The 23928-nt window shown below is 29.7% G+C and overlaps 2 protein-coding genes across 3 annotated transcripts; one reads left to right on the top strand and one right to left on the bottom strand.

Annotated features, from left to right (window-relative positions):
• The first annotated feature begins 13399 nt into the window (after positions 1-13399).
• Positions 13400-17257, top strand: LOC124915033 (OVARIAN TUMOR DOMAIN-containing deubiquitinating enzyme 7). Of its 2 annotated transcripts, none has more exons than XM_047455680.1 (11): positions 13400-13726; positions 13997-14103; positions 14254-14329; positions 14448-14597; positions 14803-14864; positions 14969-15053; positions 15551-15703; positions 15812-15911; positions 16228-16358; positions 16646-16740; positions 16828-17257. In XM_047455680.1, exons 1-11 carry the CDS (start codon positions 13667-13669, stop codon positions 16952-16954), a joined length of 1146 nt encoding a protein of 381 aa, XP_047311636.1. In that variant the 5' UTR covers positions 13400-13666; the 3' UTR covers positions 16955-17257. The 2 variants fall into 2 exon arrangements, with proteins under 2 accessions (XP_047311636.1, XP_047311637.1); XM_047455681.1 differs by having other exon boundaries at positions 13692-13726; positions 13997-14087.
• Positions 17258-19235: 1978 nt separating this feature from the next.
• Positions 19236-22126, bottom strand: LOC124916505 (AP2-like ethylene-responsive transcription factor TOE3). Its single transcript, XM_047457230.1, has 9 exons — positions 21131-22126; positions 21017-21042; positions 20886-20916; positions 20667-20754; positions 20457-20602; positions 20315-20359; positions 20142-20233; positions 19888-20069; positions 19236-19800 (listed from the first exon to the last, which is right to left on the bottom strand). Exons 1-9 carry the CDS (start codon positions 21529-21531, stop codon positions 19606-19608), a joined length of 1206 nt encoding a protein of 401 aa, XP_047313186.1. The 5' UTR covers positions 21532-22126; the 3' UTR covers positions 19236-19605.
• Between the last annotated feature and the right edge of the window lie 1802 nt (positions 22127-23928).

Below are 23928 nucleotides of genomic sequence, written 5' to 3'. Positions count from 1 at the left end.
TTGCCACCAAAGAATTTGTCAACTAGCTCGTGAAGAAGATACTGGAAAACCTCTCATTCATCGAGAGGCTGACTTTGATTAGTGAAGTAACTATGTTTTGAATTCTATTTATTTTATTTGCGCTTTTAGGTTTGAAATAAGTAAAATAATTAAATCATTATTAGGGTTCATTAAGGGATAAACTTTTAACTATTGCGCGATATACATGTAATCCGCAAATAGAGAAAGAGATGTAATAATTCTTTTCATTGTGTCGAAAACTCGAATGACGAAAAAACATATCAATTCTATTATGGATTTTGATAGAGATTAATCCCATGGTCATTATTGATAAACAATGTTACAATATATACTAGTCAAAAGACTCTTAATAAGGTAAACCACTAATCTAGGAATCTAAACAAGGTAACCCACTAATCGAGGAATCTAAACAAGGTAACAAGATATATACAATATACTAATACACCCCCGCAGTCGAAACGGGAGATTCTCGGACGCTGAGACTGTCTCTGAAATCTTCAAATAGTATGCGCGGAAGTCCTTTGGTGAATATGTCAGCGATTTGAAAACGAGAAGGCATATGAAGAATGCGAACTTTACCTCTATCTACTTTTTCCCTTACAAAGTGTATGTCCATTTCGATGTGTTTGGTACGTTGATGTTGGACCGGATTTTGGGAGAGATAAATCGCACTTATGTTGTCGCAGTAGACCAGTGTGGCTTTGTCCAATGAGATACGAAGTTCTAACAATAAATTGCGAAGCCAACAGGATTCGGAGACAACATTGGCAACTCCTCTATATTCAGCTTCAGCACTAGAACGAGAAAGTGTGGATTGCCGTTTTGACGACCAAGACAGAAGATTATCGCCTAGGAAGACGCAATAGCCAGATGTAGAGCGACGGGTATCTGGACATCCTCCCCAGTCTGCATCAGTATATGAAACGAGTGTAGACAGTGAGGATTTGTAAAGATGAAGGCCATAGTGCTTTGTACCCTGTAAGTATCGAATGATTCTGTGTAAGGCAGCCAAGTGAGCCTCTTTCGGATCATGCATGTGGAGGCAAATTTGCTGGACTGCATATGAAATATCAGGACGTGTGAAAGTAAGATACTGTAGTGCTCCGGCTAAACTTCTGTAATGAGTGGGGTCAGAGACTGGTGGACTAGTTGATTTTCCAAGTTTGCCATTTGTATCGACCGGCGTTTGTGTTGATTTGCAAGTAGACATTCCAGCACGATCAATAATTTCTTCAGCATATTTCTTCTGACTAAGACAAAGTCCATCCTTAGTATACGATACAGCAACTCCCAAGAAATAGCTTAATTTACCTAAATCCTTCATAGCAAATTCTGCGCCTAAGCTTTTCATGAGAGTCTGACGTAACTGATCAGACGAAGCCGTAATGATAATGTCATCAACATACAAGAGTAGATAGGCAATTTCGGACCCATGTTGATAGATAAAAAGCGAATGATCAGTCGTGCTGTGTGTAAAACCGATTGTAGAGACAAAATCTGCAAACCTTTGATACCAAGCACGAGGAGCTTGTTTTAAGCCGTATAAAGATTTGCGCAATAAACAAACATGGTCGGGAAAGATTTTGTCTCTAAAACCGAAAGGCTGATGCATGTAAACTGTTTCGTTGAGATTACCATGTAAAAATGCATTCTTGACGTCCATTTGGTGAATGGACCAAGACTTCGATAAAGCAATGCTCAGAACAGTTCGTATGGTGGCTGGTTTGACAACAGGACTAAAGGTTTCTTCACAATTGATTCCAATCTGCTGAGACCTGCCATCACCAACAAGACGGGCTTTATGCCTCTCAAAAGAGCCGTCAGAGTTAGTTTTATGCTTAAAAATCCACATGCATCGTATAATATCAACACCCTGAGGACGCGGAACCAAGTCCCAAGTCTTATTACTAATTAAAGCGTTAAACTCATCGTCCATGGCGGCTTTCCAATTCGGGTCTGATAAAGCTAACTTTGGGTTTTTGGGAATAGGCGATGGAGATGTGAGTGTGTTTAGATTGAAAATGCGTTTTGGACAGACAATCCCATCCATTGCGCGGGTTCGTATTGTCCGTGTTGGATTGATGATGGTTGGTGAATGATTTGGACGGTTTGGTCTTGTGGACGGGCTGGTCGTGTTTGGGTTTGGGCCTGGTGAAGTGGTGATGGGTGATGGTGGGTTTGGTGGAGTGTGTTGAGTTGATAATGGGCTCGGTAATGGAGTGTTGTTTGGTGGGGAAATGGACTCGGTGATGGGCGGGGTTTGGATGTGTATTGGGATGGTTATTGGTTCGGATTGAGATGGGTGAGTTGAGTTTGGGTTTTGGACAAGAGAAAAGGGAAATTTTGTTTCGTCAAAAATGACGTGACGAGAGATGATAAATCTTTTTGAGGCTGGGTCGTAGCATTTGTAGCCGCGATGATTAGAGGGGTATCCTAAAAAGACACAAGGGGTAGAGCGTTTATGAAGTTTGTGAATAGTGGTTGGAGGAAGAAGAGGATAGCAAAGACAACCGAAAATTTTTAGGTGAGAGTAAGAAGGAGTTCGGTTATATAGAAGTTGAGTGGGTGAGAAATTTCGAATTTGTTTATTTGGAAGAATATTTAGGAGATAAGTGGTCATTTCGAGGGCGTGATGCCAAAAATTTAACGGGAGAGAAGCATGAGTAAGCAATGTTCGAATCATGTTATTTATGGTGCGTATTTTTCTTTCTGCTTTACCATTTTGAGGAGAAGTATAGGGGCAAGAGAGGCGAAATTGTAGACCATTTTTGTCACAAAATGTACGAAATTGACTGTTGTTATATTCAGTTCCGTTGTCACATTGGATTGTTTTAATGGGCTTTTGAAATTGTGTTTGAATTTGATTTTGAAGTGTAGAGAAGACGGAGAATACTTGGGATTTGTTTCCAATTGGAAAAGTCCAAAGGAAATTTGTGTAATCATCAAGAAACAGAATATAGTATTTATGTCCATTTGTACTTAGCACAGGCGACGTCCACAAATCACTATGAATAATATCGAATGGGGAAGTAGTATAAGAGACAGAATTGGTAAATGGTAACTTAACTTGTTTACCAAAGATGCAAGACTCACAGAGTTTAGACCCTAAAACGGGCTTACAAGAAATAGAATTTGATTTATTGAGAGAATGCAAAATATCGACACCGGGGTGTCCTAATCTATTATGCCATAAATTTGACGAAATTGCAGTAAACGAAGAATTATTTGGGGGTTTTTGGCTTTGGCTCGACAGAGAGAGTGGGTAGAGATCCCCCGAGCTATTGTTCCTCATGATAACCTTCCCCGTCTGGAAATCCTTTACAGAAAAACCAAGTGAGTCAAATTCTACAGAGACGTTGTTATCACGAGTAAACCGACGAATAGATATAAGATTTTTAATGAGTTTGGGAGCATGTAGAACATTGTTCAGAAGTAAGGGTGGTAAGGGTGGTTTTAAGTTAGTTTTACCAATACCGCGAATCGGGATTTCCTGTCCACTCCCAACAATGATATTTTTAACACAATTTAAATTAGAATAAGGCGAGAGACTACCTGAGTTGGGTGTCATGTGTGAAGTTGCTCCCGAATCCATGTACCAAGTATCGTCAGGCGGAGTAAGGGATAAAGTGTGCATCGCCTGATTGATATCGGTTGCAACGTAACTTTGGGGCTGCTGCTGGCTCGTCTCAGCCATGTAGGCCTGCTGTGGCCGAGAACCGAGTACGCCTGCTCCTGCTGTCCGAGTGTGTTGCTGCTGATAGCCAGAACCGCGCCAGGAGGCGCCTTGTTGCTGTTGACCAGATGCGTGCCAGGGGGCGCTTTGCTGCTGCGGCCAGATCTGTTGTGTCGGGTAGGGACAAGGGGTGCTGTCCAGCCCGCAGGCGCCCACTGTGCCCATTGCTGTTGGCCAGGAGGTGCCCAGAATTGCTGCTGCTGGTGGTATGTGCGGCTGGTGTTGCGACCGCGTCCTCTGCCGCGCTGGCTGCGTCCTCGGCCCTGGCCGGCCTGTTCCTGCGCGCTAGAGGTGCCCTGCTGCTGCTGCTGGCCGGTAGCACGGGCTGATTGGCTAGAGTTGTTTCCGCGGCCTTGGCTACGATCGTCCGAGGCAATAAAAGAGGTGTTTGTGTGGACGAATTCATCCTTCCTTGTTTCAACAAGGAGCAAATCAGATCTAGCATCGTAGAAAGATGGGAGAGGCTTCTTTTGACCTATTATGGTGGCGATTGTTTCGTAGTTTTCATTCAAACCCCCAAGTAGACGCAACACCAGTCGATTTTCAGAAACGGGGCAATCAACATTAGCAAGTTGATCCGCAATCATCTTCAATTCAGTGCAATAAGCACTCATGTTTGGGAAATCATTGAGACGAATTTGAGAAAACCTATTTTCAAGATACATAGCGCGAGAACCTGTGTTATCTTGAAATATATTCGCTAAACGTTCCCAAGCCTGAGCAGCCGTCATACCAGGTTTTTGGATCGTGTTTAGTAGATCCTTGGATATTGTTCCAAATATCCATTGCTTGACAAGGGCGTCAAGGCGTTTCCACAGAAGAGAGTCGGTCTCGGAAGATGTTGAAGGTGTTTCGGAGGCGTTGGGAGTTTTTGGTTTGAGATGTTCGTAAACATTGTGAATCAAGCAGTGGTTTTCGAGAAGGTCTGCCCAAGAGAGATATTCCTCGCTACCCATCTCTAGGGTGATAGGAATTATGGAGCGGAGATTGTTAACAGAGAAAGCAGAGTGGTATTGAGAAACAGACATGGTGGTGGGCGTCTGACTTTGATTGGAGGAGGAGTCTGAATTAGTAGGTGGGACAGACATTAGAAGTTTGTGCGTGAGGCAGCAAGGTGGGAGGAAGAGAAAAAAAAATTCGATTGATGATCTTGAGAGGATCTTTACTCTGATACCATGATAGAGATTAATCCCATGGTCATTATTGATAAACAATGTTACAATATATACTAGTCAAAAGACTCTTAATAAGGTAAACCACTAATCTAGGAATCTAAACAAGGTAACCCACTAATCGAGGAATCTAAACAAGGTAACAAGATATATACAATATACTAATAGATTTAAATAGATTATAACCAAACTATTTACTATAAATAACATTTTGTAACTCAAAAATTAAGATATTTAACGTGAAAATGAAACCTTAATAAAAATTATCCCTAAAACGGACTGTATAATATATTTTATCTGTTAAAGTAGTTAGTAAGAAATGATATCTCGAGAAATTCTCGCATATAGAATTAAGTATTCAAAATATCAGGACGAGACTTTTCAGAAATGAATTTTTATCAATTTTTTATTTTTACTATCTTCATCTCGATTTATGTATTATTTTATCTAGTATAGAATAATTACGATTCTTATACCTCAACGAGATCCTTAAATATTTTGAACCTTATATTTAAAAAAAAAAATCAAGTCTCATTATATATTCTATCCTTTAGTATTTTAAACTTTATATTAAAACAAAAATCACTTGGATGATAGATTTGTTGCATTGATTTCCTTGATTTGATATGTAATATATTTAATTTTTTATAACTCAAAACTTCCTAATTTCTAAAAGCTAATTACTCTCAACATGTCTTTATAAAGTTTTAAAGAAAATGGATAAACACAACTCAAGATCACCTATGTGCAAATATGACAAATTGACAATAGAAATGTCACCATGAGAATTTTTTATTACTATCTTTTCAATTATCAATTTCATAAATCTACTACTAATATAACATTACAAATAACAATTTTACTTACATTAAAGTCATTTTAATCATAATTATTTATAACTAATTAATTTAATAAATTATACATTAATATTACCTTAAAAAAAACAATTACAAAAGTTAATACATTTTGTTGCATTAAACTCTGAGGAAATCGATTTTGAGTGTGAGAATAAAGAGATAAGTTGTATTAAAATTATATAATTTATGTTTATTATATATAAATTACATTCTATTAATTATAAAAAAAATTAATATAATATAATATAATAATATATTATTTATATATTCCTACATTAACATTGAATAAAGAGAATATATATTTTATATATATTATTTTATATTTCAACATTAACATTGAAAATTGTGAATCTCTAATTTTAAGTAACATGATTGGATTAATTAATCTCAATAATGAGAAACATAATTAATATGACCCAAACAAATATAAATTATCTATATATATCTAATGATGCTTAATTTTGAAAGGTAGGAGGTGTACATCACGCTCTTTCCAAAATGATTTACATCATCATAGATATTTTTATGTGTTAGATATATATATTTCTCTCTCTTCATTTATATTTATTAATTAATTTTTTTATTTTCTTTACCATATATATATTTTCTCACTAATAATATAATATATATATTTTTTCATCAATTCTATTAACTAAGTTTCATAATTATATATGTCCGTTACTTTTTTTTATATATATATATATATATATATATATATTAATATTTTTTATTAATTAAATTTAGCATTAATATTTATTATAAAAAATTGCAAAAATAATAAGAGTTTAAATTATTATATTATATTCATTATAAAATTATTTTATTTATATTAATTCAGTTTAGCATTAAATATTAAATATGAAAATATGTAAAAAAAAAAAAATCAATTATTATATTATAATTAATAAAAATATGTAAAAATAAAAATTTCAGTTATCATATTATAATTAATGAAAATATATAAAAATAAAAAAATTCAGTTATCATATTATAATTATCTATTAATTGAATTTAGCAATAAATATTGATTATATCAATTAGCAATAAATATTGATTATATCAACGTATATTACTATAACTAAACCAATATATTACTCCATCAAAATATTTTATTCCTATAAATAATCTTAGTTGAACAAGGTTCAACTGAAGAGAGAAGAGTGATATCTTCATATACAGAGCATTTTATTTCGTCGATCTCCTTTTGTCGTGTGCTATCTCTATTCATAATCTTCTCAATTTTTTTATCAATATCATGCTTTCAATAATTGAATTTGAATTATGTTATGTTTCAATAATTCGTTTTCACTGATTTGTATTTTTTTTTTCCAGGAATTTGATCATTTCAAGCAGCTGCAAAAACATCATCGGTCTCCTTTTGTAACTTCTAACTCTACAATCATTCACAAAATTCAGGTAATTTCTCTTTCCTAATTTATTTATCTTACTTATTTTCTCTCTCATAATATAAGATCATCTCCAACCCACCAGCAAACAACTCCATTATAGATCACTCAAGTGCATTTTAAGTTTTTCTACAAAATCTTTCTCCTCTAAACCCAAATATGCAGGGACACTATTCACATACTCAAAAGGTTTTCAAAACTTAATTTTGAAAGGTAGGAGGTGTACATCACGCTCTTTCCAAAATGATTTACATCATCATAGATATTTTTATGTGTTAGATATATATATTTCTCTCTCTTCATTTATATTTATTAATTAATTTTTTTATTTTCTTTACCATATATATATTTTCTCACTAATAATGTAAAAAATATATTTTTTCATCAATTCTATTAACTAAGTTTCATAATTATATATGTCCGTTACTCTTTTATATATATATATATATATTAATATTTTTTATTAATTAAATTTAGCATTAATATTAATTATAAAAAATTGTAAAAATAATAAGAGTTTAAAATATTATATTATATTCATTATAAAATTATTTTATTTATATTAATTCAGTTTAGCATTAAATATTAAATATGAAAATATGTAAAAAAAAAAAATTCAATTATTATATTATAATTAATGAAAATATGTAAATATAAAAATTTCAGTTATCATATTATAATTAATGAAAATATATAAAAATAAAAAAAATTCTATATTACTATAACTAAACCAATATATTACTCCATCAAAATATTTTATTCCTATAAATAATCTTAGTTGAACAAGGTTCAGCTGAAGAGAGAAGAGTGATATCTTCATATACAGAGCATTTTATTTCGTCGATCTCCTTTTGTCGTGTGCTATCTCTATTCATAATCTTCTCAATTTTTCTATCAATATCATGTTTTCAATAATTGAATTTGAATTATGTTATGTTTCAATAATTCGTTTTCACTGATTTGTATTTTTTTTTTCAGGAATTTGATCATTTCAGGCAACTGCAAAAACATCATCGGTCTCCTTTTGTAACTTCTAACTCTACAATCATTCACAAAATTCAGGTAATTTCTCTTTCCTAATTTATTTATCTTACTTATTTTCTCTCTCATAATATAAGATCATCTCCAACCCACCAGCAAACAACTCCATTACAGGTCACTTAGCTGCATTTTAAGTTTTTCTACAAAATCTTTCTCCTCTAAACCCAAATATGCAGGGACACTATTCACATACTCAAAAGGTTTTCAAAACTTTAATTTCAGTCATTTTAATTTGTTTTTAATTAATTTATATAATTTATTTATATTTTAATTTGTTTACATATTTTATTTATTTATATTTTAATTTATTTATATAATTTATTTATATGTTTAATTCATGATAATTTTAATAAGGTTTGTTTTGTTGTATTTTTTTTTTGTTTGTGAGAAGTAATTTGTGTTTATGTAATAATGTTTAATTTATTTTATGATGTGAATTTTAAAAGAATTAATAAGTTGTTGTAAAGTTATGGGTAAGTTAAGACTATTTATTTTAAATAGGTGGTTATATATAAATAAATATTTTAAATAACAATATTAAATATTTCTCTCAACTAAAATCTATATATATATATTAATTTCGTACCTAATTTTTTTTTTATCTCTAATCTTTATTTATATATATATATATATATATATATATATTGCTTAAGAGAATTTTTTTTAATTTGGTTGTGCAAGAAATCATTTATTTGTGGACAATATTATTTTTTTATATCACAGTTTTTATTATTTGATAATTTTCTCTATTTTTCTTAAATGTTATGGTGATCACTCTACTAAAGTGTGGTTTCATCTCTAAAATGACCGAGTGTGATGTAAACTTTTTAACAAAGTTCTATCTCTAAAATATTCTTATTTTTATCTTGACTCTTGTATATCTACATTATCTCACTTTATTAAAAATATAAAGGTCTAAAGAGAATTTGATTGAGCCAACTTATTTTTTCTTTAAATAATACTATTATTTTAGTTTGAATTGTTTAAATTAAGAATTTTCTTAATTTGGTTGTTCAAGAAATTATTTATTTGAGACAATATTTTTTTTTATATCTCAGCTTTTATTATTTAGTAATTTTCTGCATTTTTTTTTAATGTTATTAATATCGGTAATCACTATACTACACTACTACAGTGGTTTCATCTCCACAATGACCGAGTGTGATTTAAACTTTCAAACAAAGTTCTATATCTAAAATATTCTTTTTTTTGTCCTTTCTCTTGTATATCAATACTATCTCACTTTATAAAAAATACAATGGTCTCAAGAAAATTTGATTGAGCCAACTTATTTTTTCTTTAAATAATACTATTTTTTTATTTTGAATTTTTTTAAGAGAATTTTCTTAATTTGGTTGTTCAAGAAACTATTTATTGGTGGACAATATTTTTTATTACAGTTTTTTATTATTTGATAATTTTTCTGCATTTTTCTTGAAGGTTATCTATACTGGTATTTACCCTACTACAGCGTAGTTTCATCTTCACAGTGACCGAGTATGATCTATCTCTAAAATATATATATATATATATATATATATATATATATATATATATATATATATATATATTGTCTTGACTCTTGTATATCTACACCTTCTAACTTTATGAAAAATACAAAGATCTCAACAATTCTTTTATTAAATTTATTGAAACTCATTGCAAAAAATTGATGCAGTCAACCTTAAGAACTAAAAATAATTAATATACATATGATCGAAACATATTTTATATTATATAAACATATATCTTACTTTTAAATTAATATTATTATTAGAATTAAGTTACTATTAGTAGTGATATATTTTTTTATTGAACAAAATATATTAATACTCACTTAATCTTTGATTATAAATATAGAATTTGTATCATTTGGTTAATCTTATTTTTTACAAGATACTATTTAAGAGATTTTTTTTATAATTTAGTGAAGGAGTTTTATTAATCTAAATTTTTCATGACCTACTTTCAAATTTTTTGGACTAGGTTGGTCTTAGAAAAAAGAGATTTTTTTAAAATTGGTTATAAATACTTATTTAAATGCTGAACTATAATATCAAACTATATCAATGATAGGTAAAATGTGTTATATACTATTCATCCCGCATGAGTTTATCCCCTCTCTTATCTTCGAGTAAATTACTTCGTTTCTTTTGTGATGAAAAATTTTCTAACAAAAATTAACCTTCTATAAAAAAAGGATTCTAATTTTTTAATTACATTTAAAAATATATAAAAATAAAAAATATATTTAATAAAATAGTTTAGAAGTCTAATAAGAATCCTCTTTTTTCAAACATCATTCAAAAGATAAATTAAGTTTTAAACCAATATAATTTATTTATATTTATTCATTTTTTAAGTTAAAATCGGGTATTGACTATTGAATTATGTTAGTTTTTTTTATATAAAATGAATTCTAATTTCGTTTTTTATGAAGTTCGTAAAATGAAGAGTAATGTTATCTTCATTTTATTATGAATTTGTTTTTATTATTGTATAACAATAATTCATAAAATAAAATATTTTTTTAAAAAACAATCAACAAAATTGTATAAAAATTCAAAAGATTCGCACAGCACTTTGACACAAGAAATTAAGACGAAAAAAAAGTAACTAAAAATTAGAGTCAATAATCTCATCTTTAAGAATTAGAGTCATGTAAATCTACAAATGTCTATAAATTAAATTAGAGTTGAGAGATTTAATTTAATATAAGAAAAATAATAATATATACTTTATTTACCCTACATCAAAAAAAAAAATATTAATTATTTTTTTAGGGTGAGATTTAATTTTTTATGTTTTTGTTAATAGTACATTTTTATATAGGTATAATAATTTTTATAATTAAAATTATAAATTTATAAAATATTTTTTATTTAAAAAATTTATATAATATAAAAAAATGATATGAAATGATATAACCTTTATTTATATAATAATAATAACAATGTAATTTTAAATTTTATCTTTCTTCTTCAATCAAATTTTCTCAATTTTTATTTTAAGTTTAAATAACTTAAATAAAAATAAATTATTTTTAAAATTATAGTTATAAACTCATAATATTATTTATTTATTTAATTATATATATATTAAATTTAAATGTTATTATCTCATATAAAATAATATTTAATATAAAAAAATCAAAAAATTTATATGATTTAAAAAAAATGACATAAGATAATATAACTTTTATTTGATTATATCTAAATTAAGTTTAAATATTTTCAAACATTTATTATATAATAATAATAATAATAATGTAATTTTAAATTTGATGTACCAAATTTGTATTTTTTTATTTTTATCAAAATTTCTTAAATATTATTTTAAGTTTAATTTATTTTTTTATTCACTTTTTGTTTTATATCTTATAATTTAATTATATTTTTTGATTGATTATGTATATAAATATATGAATTATATTTTTTCTTTTATTATTTTTTTTGAATTTGGAATTGAATAATAAATAAGTAGATAATGAATCTAAAATAAATATCATATCATTAAAAGTTAATTAGAAAATTACATTAATTTTGAAATTTTTATAACTTTATTTTATTTTTCTAAAAATATTTAGATTAACCTTTTAAAAGAACTTATTTTTTTTTCAAATAATTTGATAATGTAGTTTGTTTTGATTGATTATGTATATAAATATATGAATTATATTTTTTCTTTTATTATTTTTTTTGAATTTGGAATTGAATAATAAATAAGTAGATAATGAATCTAAAATAAATATCATATCATTAAAAGTTAATTAGAAAATTACATTAATTTTGAAATTTTTATAACTTTATTTTATTTTTCTAAAAATATTTAGATTAACCTTTTAAAAGAACTTATTTTTTTTTCAAATAATTTGATAATGTAGTTTGTATTTGGTAAGCAAAACTTATTAGTTAATTTTTATTGTTTTATTTTTTTTATATAAAAAAGTGCCTAAAGATCATATTTTTTTTATAACTATGATATTTTTTTATATTATAATCTTTGATTTAAGATATTTAAAAATATATATATTTTTTTATATAATAAAAACAATGCAAATATTTTCACATATTTTATAGTTCGACAAATTATTCTAAGGATAAGAAGTAATTGTGAAACTAAATTGTACCACCTAAAAGTTGAGTAATATAATATAATGGTGTTATTTAAATTTTATATTAATTTTTTTTATTAATTCTAAAATTTGTTTGATAAATATATTTATTTATTATAATATGTCAAATTATAATATTTTTATGTCAATAATAAAATTTTTATATCTGAAATTGATCCTGATAATGAGGTGGACTGATTAAATATAAAAAAGCGGATAAACAAGAGAGAAAAGACCAGGAAAAGCTCGGATATATTCTTCTGAATTACAATAGGAACTAGACCAATCTATCTTGAAAGGCTTCCATGTCCTGCTAACCTTCTAAAATGTAAGGTCATCAAAACAACTCATAGATAGTAAAAATTGGGTCTCACATCACCGGAGCTACTCCATGTGCTCTCCTCTCCTCTCCTCTCCTCTCCTCTAATTATGTAATTGTTATTTGTTTATTTTATTTATAAGATTTTTTTTATTATTTATTAATGATTAATTTCAGTTAAATTTTTTGTTAAACATTTTTTATATCTATAATTTATCATATTTAAAGGTATTATATGAGTCTTCTCTTAAAAGTTTAAAATAATATCTATTTATCTTTTAAAGTACTTAATATTATAAAAATGAGAAGAAATATTTAAAATATAATTTATTAGTATAAAAGTATGTCATTTTTTTTTAAACTCACTCAATTTTGTTAATAATATTCATGAATGGTGGTGTGATTTATATAATATTATAATTTTAACGTAATAATGTAATAAATTTACACTTATCTTTTATCTTATTCTAAATTGTAATCAACAATATTTATCTTTAAAAAATTGTTTATCATGTGTAAAATGACCCCTACAACGTAGGGAAATAACTCTAGTTATAATAAAATTGACAAAATTAATTTTGTAAGAAAACTATGTATATAAGTTCTAAATCATTTATAATATTTTTTAAAAAATATATAAGATATAGTACCAAAATAAATTATAAAATCCAAATAACTTGAATAATGATCATGATCATCATGTTTCAAATCCTTTGTCTATATGGACCAACCTAGTAAGCTGAAGGCAACCCATGAGAAAATAGCTTTTGAGACATGATAAATTAGGGTTTCATCCTTCTTTCCAAAAGCGGAAGTTAACAAAGTAAATGGATCAACAATAATGGGCTTTGAGGCCCTTTGGTTCTGGGTATCGCGCTACAATTGCTTGCCAATTGAAGAAGAGAATTTCCGCAAAGATCGGAATTGTTCGGCGACATTGCAGTTTCAATTCTTATCAAGCTCGCAACTCACTATCATAGCCGTATTCCCCTGATAATTGCCGATGGCTAAACCGAAGAATCAGTCGAAAAAACCCTACTCAAACTCTAACAAAAAGTCTTATGTAAGCCTTTAATCTCTCTTTTTATGAATTACATGACGATGATCACGTATTATGTTTCTTCTTGATCTTCTCTAGCCCTAATAAATTTCTTGATTTGCTGATTGAAAATTGATTTTCCAGAGCATAGATTGTTTATAGAATTGAAATATCTCAACTTATTGTAAAACCTAAATGTTAGATAGCTGAAAACTGCCGTCTTTTTATATGGTCTGCTTTTTCATTGAATGCCTGAATCAATTCTAAAAATTTGGTCTGTTTTTGTTTTTTCAGAGTAAAAGACAAGGGAAACAAACGGATATTTCTGAATTTCGTGCTCAATTGGATACAATAGGCTTAAAGATCATACAAGTTACTGCAGATGGTAATTGTTTCTTCAGGTCTGTGCTTATTAGGTGGATTGTTTTGCATGTCAACTGCAATTGTTTGCTGTCAAGACATGTTTACAATTATCTATTATAACTTCAAAATTCATATTTGTAGTTTATGTTAGGACGACCTATTTATGATTTTTGCTTACACAATTACAGGGCTGTGGCTGATCAATTAGAAGGCAATGAGGAAGAGCATGATAAGTTTCGGAGTATGGTGGTTCAGTTTATCATGGTATTTGTTTGTTAATCGTTATTTGTTATTCATTATTCGCCTGTTTCTTTCCTTTTTTTTTACCATATGTCCCCTAGTGTTCTTTTCAAATGTTGCATTTTCATGGTTTCTCTAACAGAAGAACCGAGAGATGTTTGAGCCATTTATCGAAGATGACATGTCATTTGACGAGTACTGTAAGTCAATGGAGACAGATGGCACGTGGGCAGGACACATGGAATTGCAAGCTGGGTCTCTTGTTACTCATAGCAATATATGCATACATCGAGTAAGACCCTTTTGTTTTTTTCAATTTATTAGCTCACGACAGTGCATGTCATGACTTGTAATAGACTAGGTATGTTTTATCCCACAATGAATGCGACTTTCGCGAAAAAAAATCTTTATAGAAATAAGAAAAAAAAGTTGGGTGAATCCTTATATTAGATAACATTGTAGCTTAATGAATTTTGGCTTTTTACTTTTGTTTACAGCATTTGTCTCCTAGGTGGTATATAAAGAATTTTAACGATTCTGAAGCTCGTATGATCCATCTGTGAGTATTTTCTACCTTTTGTTAATACTATCATATTTTAAATGTTTCAGATTATTGTTTTGGTTCACGTGTTTGGAGATTTATTTGCTTATTTATTTTTGTAGGTCTTATCACGATGGCGAGCATTATAACAGTGTGAGATTGAGAGAAGATACTTGTTTAGGACCTGCCCGGGATATTATAATCAAGGTTCTTATCACGTGTTTATCTTGTGAATGTCATGCAGTCGACGTTGATCTTTTGTTTTGGCTTTAATGCGCTATATTTTTAAATATGGTACTTTTTGGGGGGTGAAAACAAAGGTGGTGTAAAACCGCTAAACTATACCAAATAACTTTAGTATTCGGATCTGTTTTTTCACCAAAGATGATATGGAAATTCTTTATATTTGGTGAAATCAACCGCCGCCAAAGATGATATGGAAATTCTTTATATTTGGTGAAATCAACCGCCGCCGCCCTTTTTTAAAATCACTTTTTTTCGCAATATATTAATTGTTTTTTTATATATAAAAATCCTGTTTGTTTAAATTTTTTGTTGAATTGTAGCATGTTTATTGATTTTATTCGGCATCTTTGTGCCATTTTTCTATAATGATTTCTTAACCAGCTTTGTCATTGATTTATTTTAGAAATTTCTAGGTTCCTTTAAGTAAAGCCTAATGAACACTATTATTTATGTTGAAGGCTGATACTATCCTTCCAGCAACATCTGGTGAAGCAAAGACTGCTGCTGTCAAGAAATCACGGCGGTTAAATGGTACTAACTTTGTCAATACAGATTCCATCACAATGGTAATGACTGGAAGTGGATGTGAAGATGTTAAAAGAGCTGAACAGGTAATTATGCTGGTCAAGATATATTAGCATTTATTATTTTTTGTTCTCAATTCATGATATAATTATGAAGCATTTGTTTCTCTTTTTCTTATTCTTTTCTAAATCCAGATCTTGCTACAAGTTAGTGGTGATGTTGATGCAGCAATTGAATTTCTCATAGCTTCACAAGGATTAGAAGATACTAATAATTTTGAGGATCTTCACCAAGGTAATAAACACGTTATCGCTAATTGATTAGAAATTAATAGAGAACTGTGAAGACAAAATTTGTTTAAGTTTGGCCTGTTTTGAATGCATTTTAGAAACATATCCCTTTGATCCTTTTCGAAACACAAATTTTGAATTGTCTCTTACTAAATTTAGTTTATAAATGTTTCTGGATGTCAAAATGTGTATCCAGATACATAAATAATAAGTTTTTTTTCCAAATCAGACAAATAGGAAACGAAAAAAATAGCCTTATAGTGTTGTTTTGTGGGGTTGAAGCATATATCCTTATTTATGAGAACATCATTCCATTTCAGTTAAGAGTGAAACTAGAATCAATGAGGCAGACAATAAAGGTATCTCAGATCAATCGCGTGAACCAGATCTATCATTTGATATGGAAGGAGCTCGTGATGATATAAGTTTAAGTTCGCTGAAAGCTGAAAAGGTTCTTGAGCTTTTCTTCTTCTTCTTTTTGATATCTTTTGATATGTAAGATTATTTGGGATTAGTTCCAAATAATCCAACCCATCAAACATACATTGTTGAATTATAAAACCTAAACCCTCAATTTTTTAAATCTCAATATATTATTAATTTAAGGTAAGTATAAAATGGTACATAAATCTAAATAATCTGATTTTTGAAAACCAACTTTTCCAAATAATTTAAGATCAAACAAGCCATTCAATTTCCAAAATAATCTCTGATGTTGTTTAATTTGCAATGAATCAGCATGCCTCAAGAAACAAGGTCTGCCCATGTGGTTCAAAGAAGAAAAACAAGGCTTGTTGTGGATCATCAGCGAAGACCTCCTCTAAATTGAGCATGTAGGACATTGTGCGATAAATTTACTCGACGACTGAATCTTATGGTATTTTTTATGTTGATTGTTTGTTAATTTCCTCTTGTTTCAGGAGCCAAAGTTTTGATAACAATAGGAAGGATAGAAAGATAGGACGGAAGAAAGGAGCCAAAATCATCGCAAAGTCACAACAAGAATCTGAAGGACGCCCTCTTGATATGGGTGCACTTTGTATATGAGAAGCTATTTATTTATATACTCCAATACCCATTTCAGGTACTTCAGATGTCAAGTTATTGATTCTTATTGAAAGCATAATCTGTGGTTTTATGTGCTAGCCTCCCCAGATATTAGTTTATGAAAAATCTCTCAACTCAAAATCTTGTTTCTTACTATTTTTTTTTTCTCATTTTTTAGTTTGTGAATTCTTAAACATTATTTTGTTCTATATGAATTCTCTCTTATTATGGAAATGACTATGAATTATTGAAAGTAATGGTGTACTATTTTGAGAATTTGTATCTTCACACACAACTTATGTTTCCATAAGAATTATTTAACTATTCTTATGTCAATTTTATTTTATACATGATTAATCTTGTTGTCAATAATTCATTTTTTTATTTGTTTGTGATACAACTTGAGTGGTTTATTTATTCTCTTTTATATTCTTGGAAGCCTTAAGAAATCCATAGATGTTGTTGATCCTTTGGAAAAGAAAAGAATCAAAATAAATGGTCCATTACCTTACCTATCTAGAGTTATTAGATTAATATTAGTACACTCACTTTTTTCCCTCTTTCCCTCTTTCCCTCTCAATAGATTCAACTTAATATATAATAAGTGTCATTATTAATATAATTGAGAATATAAAAACATTAAGAATAGCTAAGAAACTTGGGTTGCTGTGCCAGCTGACTGCAGAGGAACAAATAAATGTATTTATTTAAATAAAAGGAAAGGGAGCAGTTTTTAAGGTTTAAAGAAATGGAGGATGAGGTAAGTGGTGACGCAATCAAAAACCTTAAAAAAGAAAAAAAAATAAGGATGGAGACAGAAAGACAGACTAGGTTTAAGGATTTAATTAAGATAATAGTTAATGAATGGGGTCCAATGTACTAATTAGGATACAGCTCCCAAAGAACAAACGGATCGAGAATGATTTAATTAATAGTGTTTTTGTTGAATTAATTGGGAATTTTATATAATTATGTGAAAAGATAGTAATTTTTTAGTTGTGTTTGTGTAAAGAAAGTGTAATGGGACATGTCACTCTCATAATTCATGGTTTTAGAAAATGTCTGACTGCTTTTTGCCCATCAGAACCGATTCAAAGGACTCCCCGATTGCGACCATACATCCCCTCCCCACTCCCTCCCCCTCTCTCTCTCAACCAACAAACATTTTTTACTTTTCTTTTTTAAGATTTATTCATTTTAAAATATTTTTATATAATATTTTTCAAAATAAATTAATGGGTTTTTTAATTTGAGATATTTGTTGAAATTTCAAAAGTGTCAGTTTTGAAAAAGGTTATTTCTTTTATACTTTAGATTGTATCTATTAAGTGTTGTTCATTAACATTTACTGCTGTCTCTTATCAATTACATCATTTTTATATAATTTTTGTTGAGAAAATTTTAAGATTCAAAAATTTCGTTATTTGAACGAAACAATGAAATTCTAACATTTAATATGTTAACGAAAAAATGTTAGTATTATATTTAGTTGTATTTGTCACGAAAATGTTGAATTGACAACTCACTTATTTTTCTATTTTTGAAGAGTAACTATTTGGAGTTTTTTTGTGGAGTATTAATGTGATTCATTGAGTGATACCCGAGTCTTTAGATAATTATTAAAAAAAATTGATGCTACTGATATGACAACCTATATAGTTGGTTATCATCCAATTATCAATTATTTTTTGGTATGAGAGAAATTGTCAAATTTTTAATAATTGTAGTCGTTTGACGTTTTTCTGAGATTCATTTAAAAAAGCCAGTAAAATCCATCGTTCTTCTCGTTATTGAGTACCGTTTTTTATTTGTGCTTAAACTATTTTTTCGACTTTTTTTTTAAAATATATATATTAATTAATTAATTTATCATTATACATCCTTTTTATTTAAAAAAAAACACTTTCTAAACAATTATTTATTAATTTTGAGAAAACAAAATAATTTTCAAATACTTTAAATCTAAAGGAGACGATAAGGAATAAAGGGGGCGATTGTGAAAGAATGACAATTATAGATAACAAATTCTAGGGGAGATTTTGAAAGAGTGACAATTATAGATAACAAATTGTAAGTGCGTTACCGACAAAATTAAAATGGATAGAGAGTCGAAAATTCTACATGTTATATGGTCAGTTAAGTAATAAATATTTTCCTTTTCTTCTATAGTAAAAGTACTTGTTAATGAAGTCGATATCTGTGGGCGTAGTAGGTACACATTAGCTAAGTTCTCTAATTAAAGGACCCACTATTAAATCAACATGTTTCAAGACAATAGTCATGGTGAAATAAACATTTATTTGATTACAATAAGTAATGTAACCATATTAATAAGGTAAGACCAACGTGCGCCGTAATGTTGTAGAGGTTGGATCTTGGTCAAAAAGGTAAATATTTAGTTATAAAATCCCAAACAAAATAAAAAAAAAAAAAAGAAATTTACATTTGACCTTGTTTAAAGCTAAGCTCGTGATATTATGATAATTGATCACACCCTTCTCAAAAAAGTGATTTTTTTAAAAATAAAGAAACATATTTGTGAGCCTGACTTACTTACGTGGGAATGTTAGGGTGTGGGAATCCTGATGATGCTGCTGCAATAAAATGCAAGCAATTATGAAGAGAATTGATATCTGCCGTTTGATTAAATATCATTGAAATCCACCACCGCCCAGAAACTGATAATCTGACGGTCCATATTGAGGCTGAAAATAGAAAGGTTGCCCATATCTTTGGATCATATCACCATTTGATATTAATTCTGCTGCTGTTGTTGGGACTGTATTTTTTGCTTGGTTCAAAACTTGAATACTTTCTCTCTCCTTCTCTTTATCATTTAAATCAATCTGACAAATCAAAAAAAAAACATTAATGTTTTTTTTATTATTCTTAAAAAAAAAAAAAAAAAAAACATGCTGACTATCCAAATTTACCCTAGACGTAAACCCTTGAGAATGGCTGTGCCAGTTTAGTTCAAACGGAGAACCCATTTCTGAACTACTACTACTCGGCCGTGATGCCGATCCGCCGCTTCCACCACCGGCGGCGGCGGCGCCGCCTAAGCTTAAATCCAGATTATGAGAAGTTGTTGTTGTTGTTACATTTCCGCCGGATTCTGTATATTAATAAATGTTATAACTTTATACCAAATTTAGAAGGAAATAGAGAGGCAGAGAAAGAGATTGACCGGTGGAATTGAGTTCTTCTGTATAGATGGTGGGATCAAAGTTGGTAACCGCATCCTTACCATTGCATTTGATTGCAGCTCTATCATATGCCCTTTTATATGTATATTATTAATATGAGTTAGAAACCTAGAAAATATGATGCTTTTGGTATTTTTGACATTATTAAATATACCTAGCAGCTTCAACCTCTGTATCAAACAAGCCCAAATAGACATATCTGAATTGAAAACCAAAAGATGAATCAAACCCAGATAGCAAAATATTGATTGAATGAATAAAGAGAAAGAGAAAGAGAAAGAGAGAAAGAAGGAGACTTTTTGCCCAAGAATTGACCCATTCTAGCTTCCCATCTTCCACATTTGTGAAGAGTAACCCCTCTAAATTTAGAACTTCCTCTTGGGAAACCAGTGCTCTGTCTTCTCAAAACATGAACAAATTCCTCCTTTGTCAAATTACCCATCTGCAAAATCATAAAAAAAATTGAATCTTGTTTATTAATCTGCTAGTTTTTTAGGTTTATATACCTGTTTCATGTCATCTTCATAATCTTCAAGACTGAAATTTATGTCTGCTTCCAAGCCACGAAATTTAATGGCTGCCCTATCATACGCCCTGCAGCAAGTTTTTTGTTCCCCGGCCCCAAACTTTTAATCAAATAAATTAAAGAATTAATAGAAAAGCAGCTGCAAATTCTTTCCCTTTTTTTTTAATTATTTATGATATCGATTCATCCTTTTTCTTACCGAGCAGCCGCGTGCGCAGTGTCAAACCCACCTGTTGATGATCATCATCATCCATTCATAAGCATTCATCGATCAAACTATATATTAAATAGATTACATGGGAATGATGGGATATGATGAGAGTAATTTACCTAAATACACTTGTTTGCCGCAATCCCTGAATATAACAATGAATCAGTCACTCAAGAACAAAGTCTTTACCAGATTTGATGAAAAGATTTCAAAAAAAATTCACAATTTCTAACCATATGTGAGATTCCCATCGCCCTGTTCTCCGGTAAAACGTAACTCCTCTGTATTGAGAGCTTCTAGACCTTGGCCCTCGCCTGCTTTTCTTCGATGGCTGCGCTAACTCCGTCGCCGCCTTACTGCTGCCACCACCGCCGCCGCCGCCGGGATCTGTCTGACATAATCTCATATCGACCCACTGAGACGCCGTCGGTAGTTTCCCAGCTGTTCCATCGTTTCCGCCGCCAAAACTACCCACATCCGGGTCGTTCATCGGAAAAAACTGCCGGGTAACCGGCGGATCGTTGTTCATGACACCGACAGGGAAGCCGAATATCCTACCTCGGTTTCTGGGTTCGTCTGAATCGGAGTCATCTTGAAGTAATCCGGCCGACGATTTCATGAAATTAGACGTCATAGGTCTGAACTGAATAGTGTCTGTGATGAGATGAGGGCTTAGATTAGATCCCACATTTATTGAGTGACGGCGGCGGGAAGAGAAGAAAGTAAGAAGAGGATCGGGTTGAAACAAGAATGCATGGTGAAATGGAAGATCTTGAAAGGAAAAACGAAGTGGAAAAAAAGGAGAGAGAGAGAGAGAGAGAAGCTAGTTTAGCTCGAAAGCATTCCCCATTATCGTAAAAATGGAGTCTTTCTCTCTCTCTTGACGTTTCCTTTATCTTTTATCCAAAATAGAGAGGTAGCTAGTTATAGTTAGGGTTACCCATGATGATGATCTTGATAGCTAAAACTGTGTAAAAATTAGCAGATGAGAAGAGAGAAATTGATGGGAGAAACAAGAAAAGGGAAGAACCAAGTCTGTTTCTTTGTTAGACAAAAGTTTCCAATGTTAATCAAATCGAAGTGCAGAGAGACTTAAAATAGAAAATGGGGGAAGGAGAGGGACAAAGATTATGAAGGTGGGTAATTTACTCAATTACCTTAAATGGACATAACCAATTATCATTTCACTCATTCACACGAATCTCACACCCATATCACAAGTCAGCTTCATCCCCCCCTCCCCTACATCAGATTCCTTTTATACATTTATTCAATTATAACCTATCTATCATCATTTTTATTTCTTTGCTTTTTATGTCATACAATTTCAATTTCTTTTTCTTTATTTATTTCATATTTCAATTGTAATTAATAAGCTAATGTAATATGAAATGAATCTCAAAAATTTTAAAATGAACCTAACCTATATATATTTCAACTTTATCCCTAACATAGTTTAAGCATAACGTGTTTCTAAAAAAACAAAGATACATGTTAACTCTTAAGTTAAAATAAATATCATTATTGTGAATTATGTTATCATAGTACATTTCAATAAAATACTTATATAATTTATTTTTATTTTTTATTATCATTATTTTTTTAATATACAAGAAGCTAGTATGATCTCATGCTACTTTGAATTCAATTTAAATATTTTACGTAAAAATTAAATTTGTGATATTTAATCTTTTAGACCTGATTTGTTAGTGAAAAAAAATATATCACTAAATTCCAAATTATAATATATATTTTCAGTTAATCAACTATAATAATTTTAATTAAAAAATGTCATTGTGTAAACTATTAAATATCATATATTTGTTACCATTAAAAATGTAATAAATTAATGCTAATAGTTTTTTTTATGTGTTGTGTTTGTTTAACCTAAGGGTAATAAAGTCCAAGAAATAATTTATCGAGAAGAATCGAATTGAGAAGAAAGAGATAAGATCGAGATAAAATTTTGGTCAACCCAATGATTATTAATTTTTTAATTGCACTTTTGAAGTATATAATTTAATTAATTGTAAGTTGATATGAATAATTGATTGATTAAAGAGAAATGAAAGCCTATGTGATGGGGGAGGGTGTTTTGGACATTTAATGGTTGAAGGGTAATTTTGGGAAAGAGATAGTATGTAGAAAAGGAAAAAAGAATAATAACAAAAAAGGAAAACTTTCCAGAAATGTCCAATCCAAGAGTACCGGAGAGGGCCACACACTCACTTGTCTCTCCCCTTTCATCTCATCTCCTGTTTCTCTCTCTCACACACACACTCCACTTTTTTTTTTCGGCTAAAAACACAGTGAACCTCGTATTCAACCCCGCTTGTTCATAATTTGCTTTCCCATTTTTTTTTATAATACAAATATTATATTATTATGTGTATTTGTGGCTTGATCTGTATCTATTGTAACAATTATAACCAAACTTTAGCTCATCTATTGTAAACTATATGACTTTTTAATAAATGGTATGTCATATAAGTTGAAGAGGAGGCTCTAAGTTGAATTATCTTATTATTTCATTTTTCTCCTCTGCAATGAACATATTTTCTATTATTGAGACATTTTGTGTTTTCGCGTTGTTCTTTCATTTTTCTTACGCAATGCACGTATCCTTCTATATTGGAGGACATTTTGTGATGGTAACTTGCCATTATATAATGCCTCGACATGTAATGCATGGACGAGTTACACTCGCCTGCCTCACCATATGCGACAAGTGGGTTGGACACGACACAACCTAGGCATTATAGGACTTGTGTTTTGTTTGACCTGAGTCTAGCAGTGGGAGCACCCCCCACCAAGTCATATGGCCTTTTTTTTCAACTATTATATTTTTGTGTTTAAACATAAAAGAAATAATTAGAGTTCAAATTATATGTAAGTTTTGGAATTCTATCTATTAAAGAATATATTATATAAATATGATTAATTAAACTAACAAAAATAAATAAATATATGCAATATATATAACAAAAAAAAAAACATAATTTGTTTTAAATTCATCTAGGAATTATATATA

The sequence above is a fragment of the Impatiens glandulifera genome, chromosome 9, assembly GCF_907164915.1.
Source record: "Impatiens glandulifera chromosome 9, dImpGla2.1, whole genome shotgun sequence".
Taxonomy (NCBI): Eukaryota; Viridiplantae; Streptophyta; class Magnoliopsida; order Ericales; family Balsaminaceae; genus Impatiens; species Impatiens glandulifera.
The sequence above is the reverse complement of the archived record's forward strand: the minus strand, read 5'-3'. Positions and strand labels throughout refer to the sequence as shown.

Coding starts and splice junctions, on each gene's coding strand:
- LOC124915033 (XM_047455680.1), top strand. CDS start 13,667: ATGGCTAAACCGAAGAATCAGTCGAAAAAACCCTACTCAAACTCTAAC. Junction 14,865..14,968: donor GAAGCTCGTATGATCCATCT/GTGAGTATTTTC, acceptor TTATTTTTGTAG/GTCTTATCACGATGGCGAGC. Junction 15,912..16,227: donor TTTTGAGGATCTTCACCAAG/GTAATAAACACG, acceptor ATTCCATTTCAG/TTAAGAGTGAAACTAGAATC.
- LOC124916505 (XM_047457230.1), bottom strand. CDS start 21,531: ATGACGTCTAATTTCATGAAATCGTCGGCCGGATTACTTCAAGATGAC. Junction 20,755..20,885: donor ACTGCGCACGCGGCTGCTCG/GTAAGAAAAAGG, acceptor AACTTGCTGCAG/GGCGTATGATAGGGCAGCCA. Junction 20,603..20,666: donor ATGAAGATGACATGAAACAG/GTATATAAACCT, acceptor ATGATTTTGCAG/ATGGGTAATTTGACAAAGGA.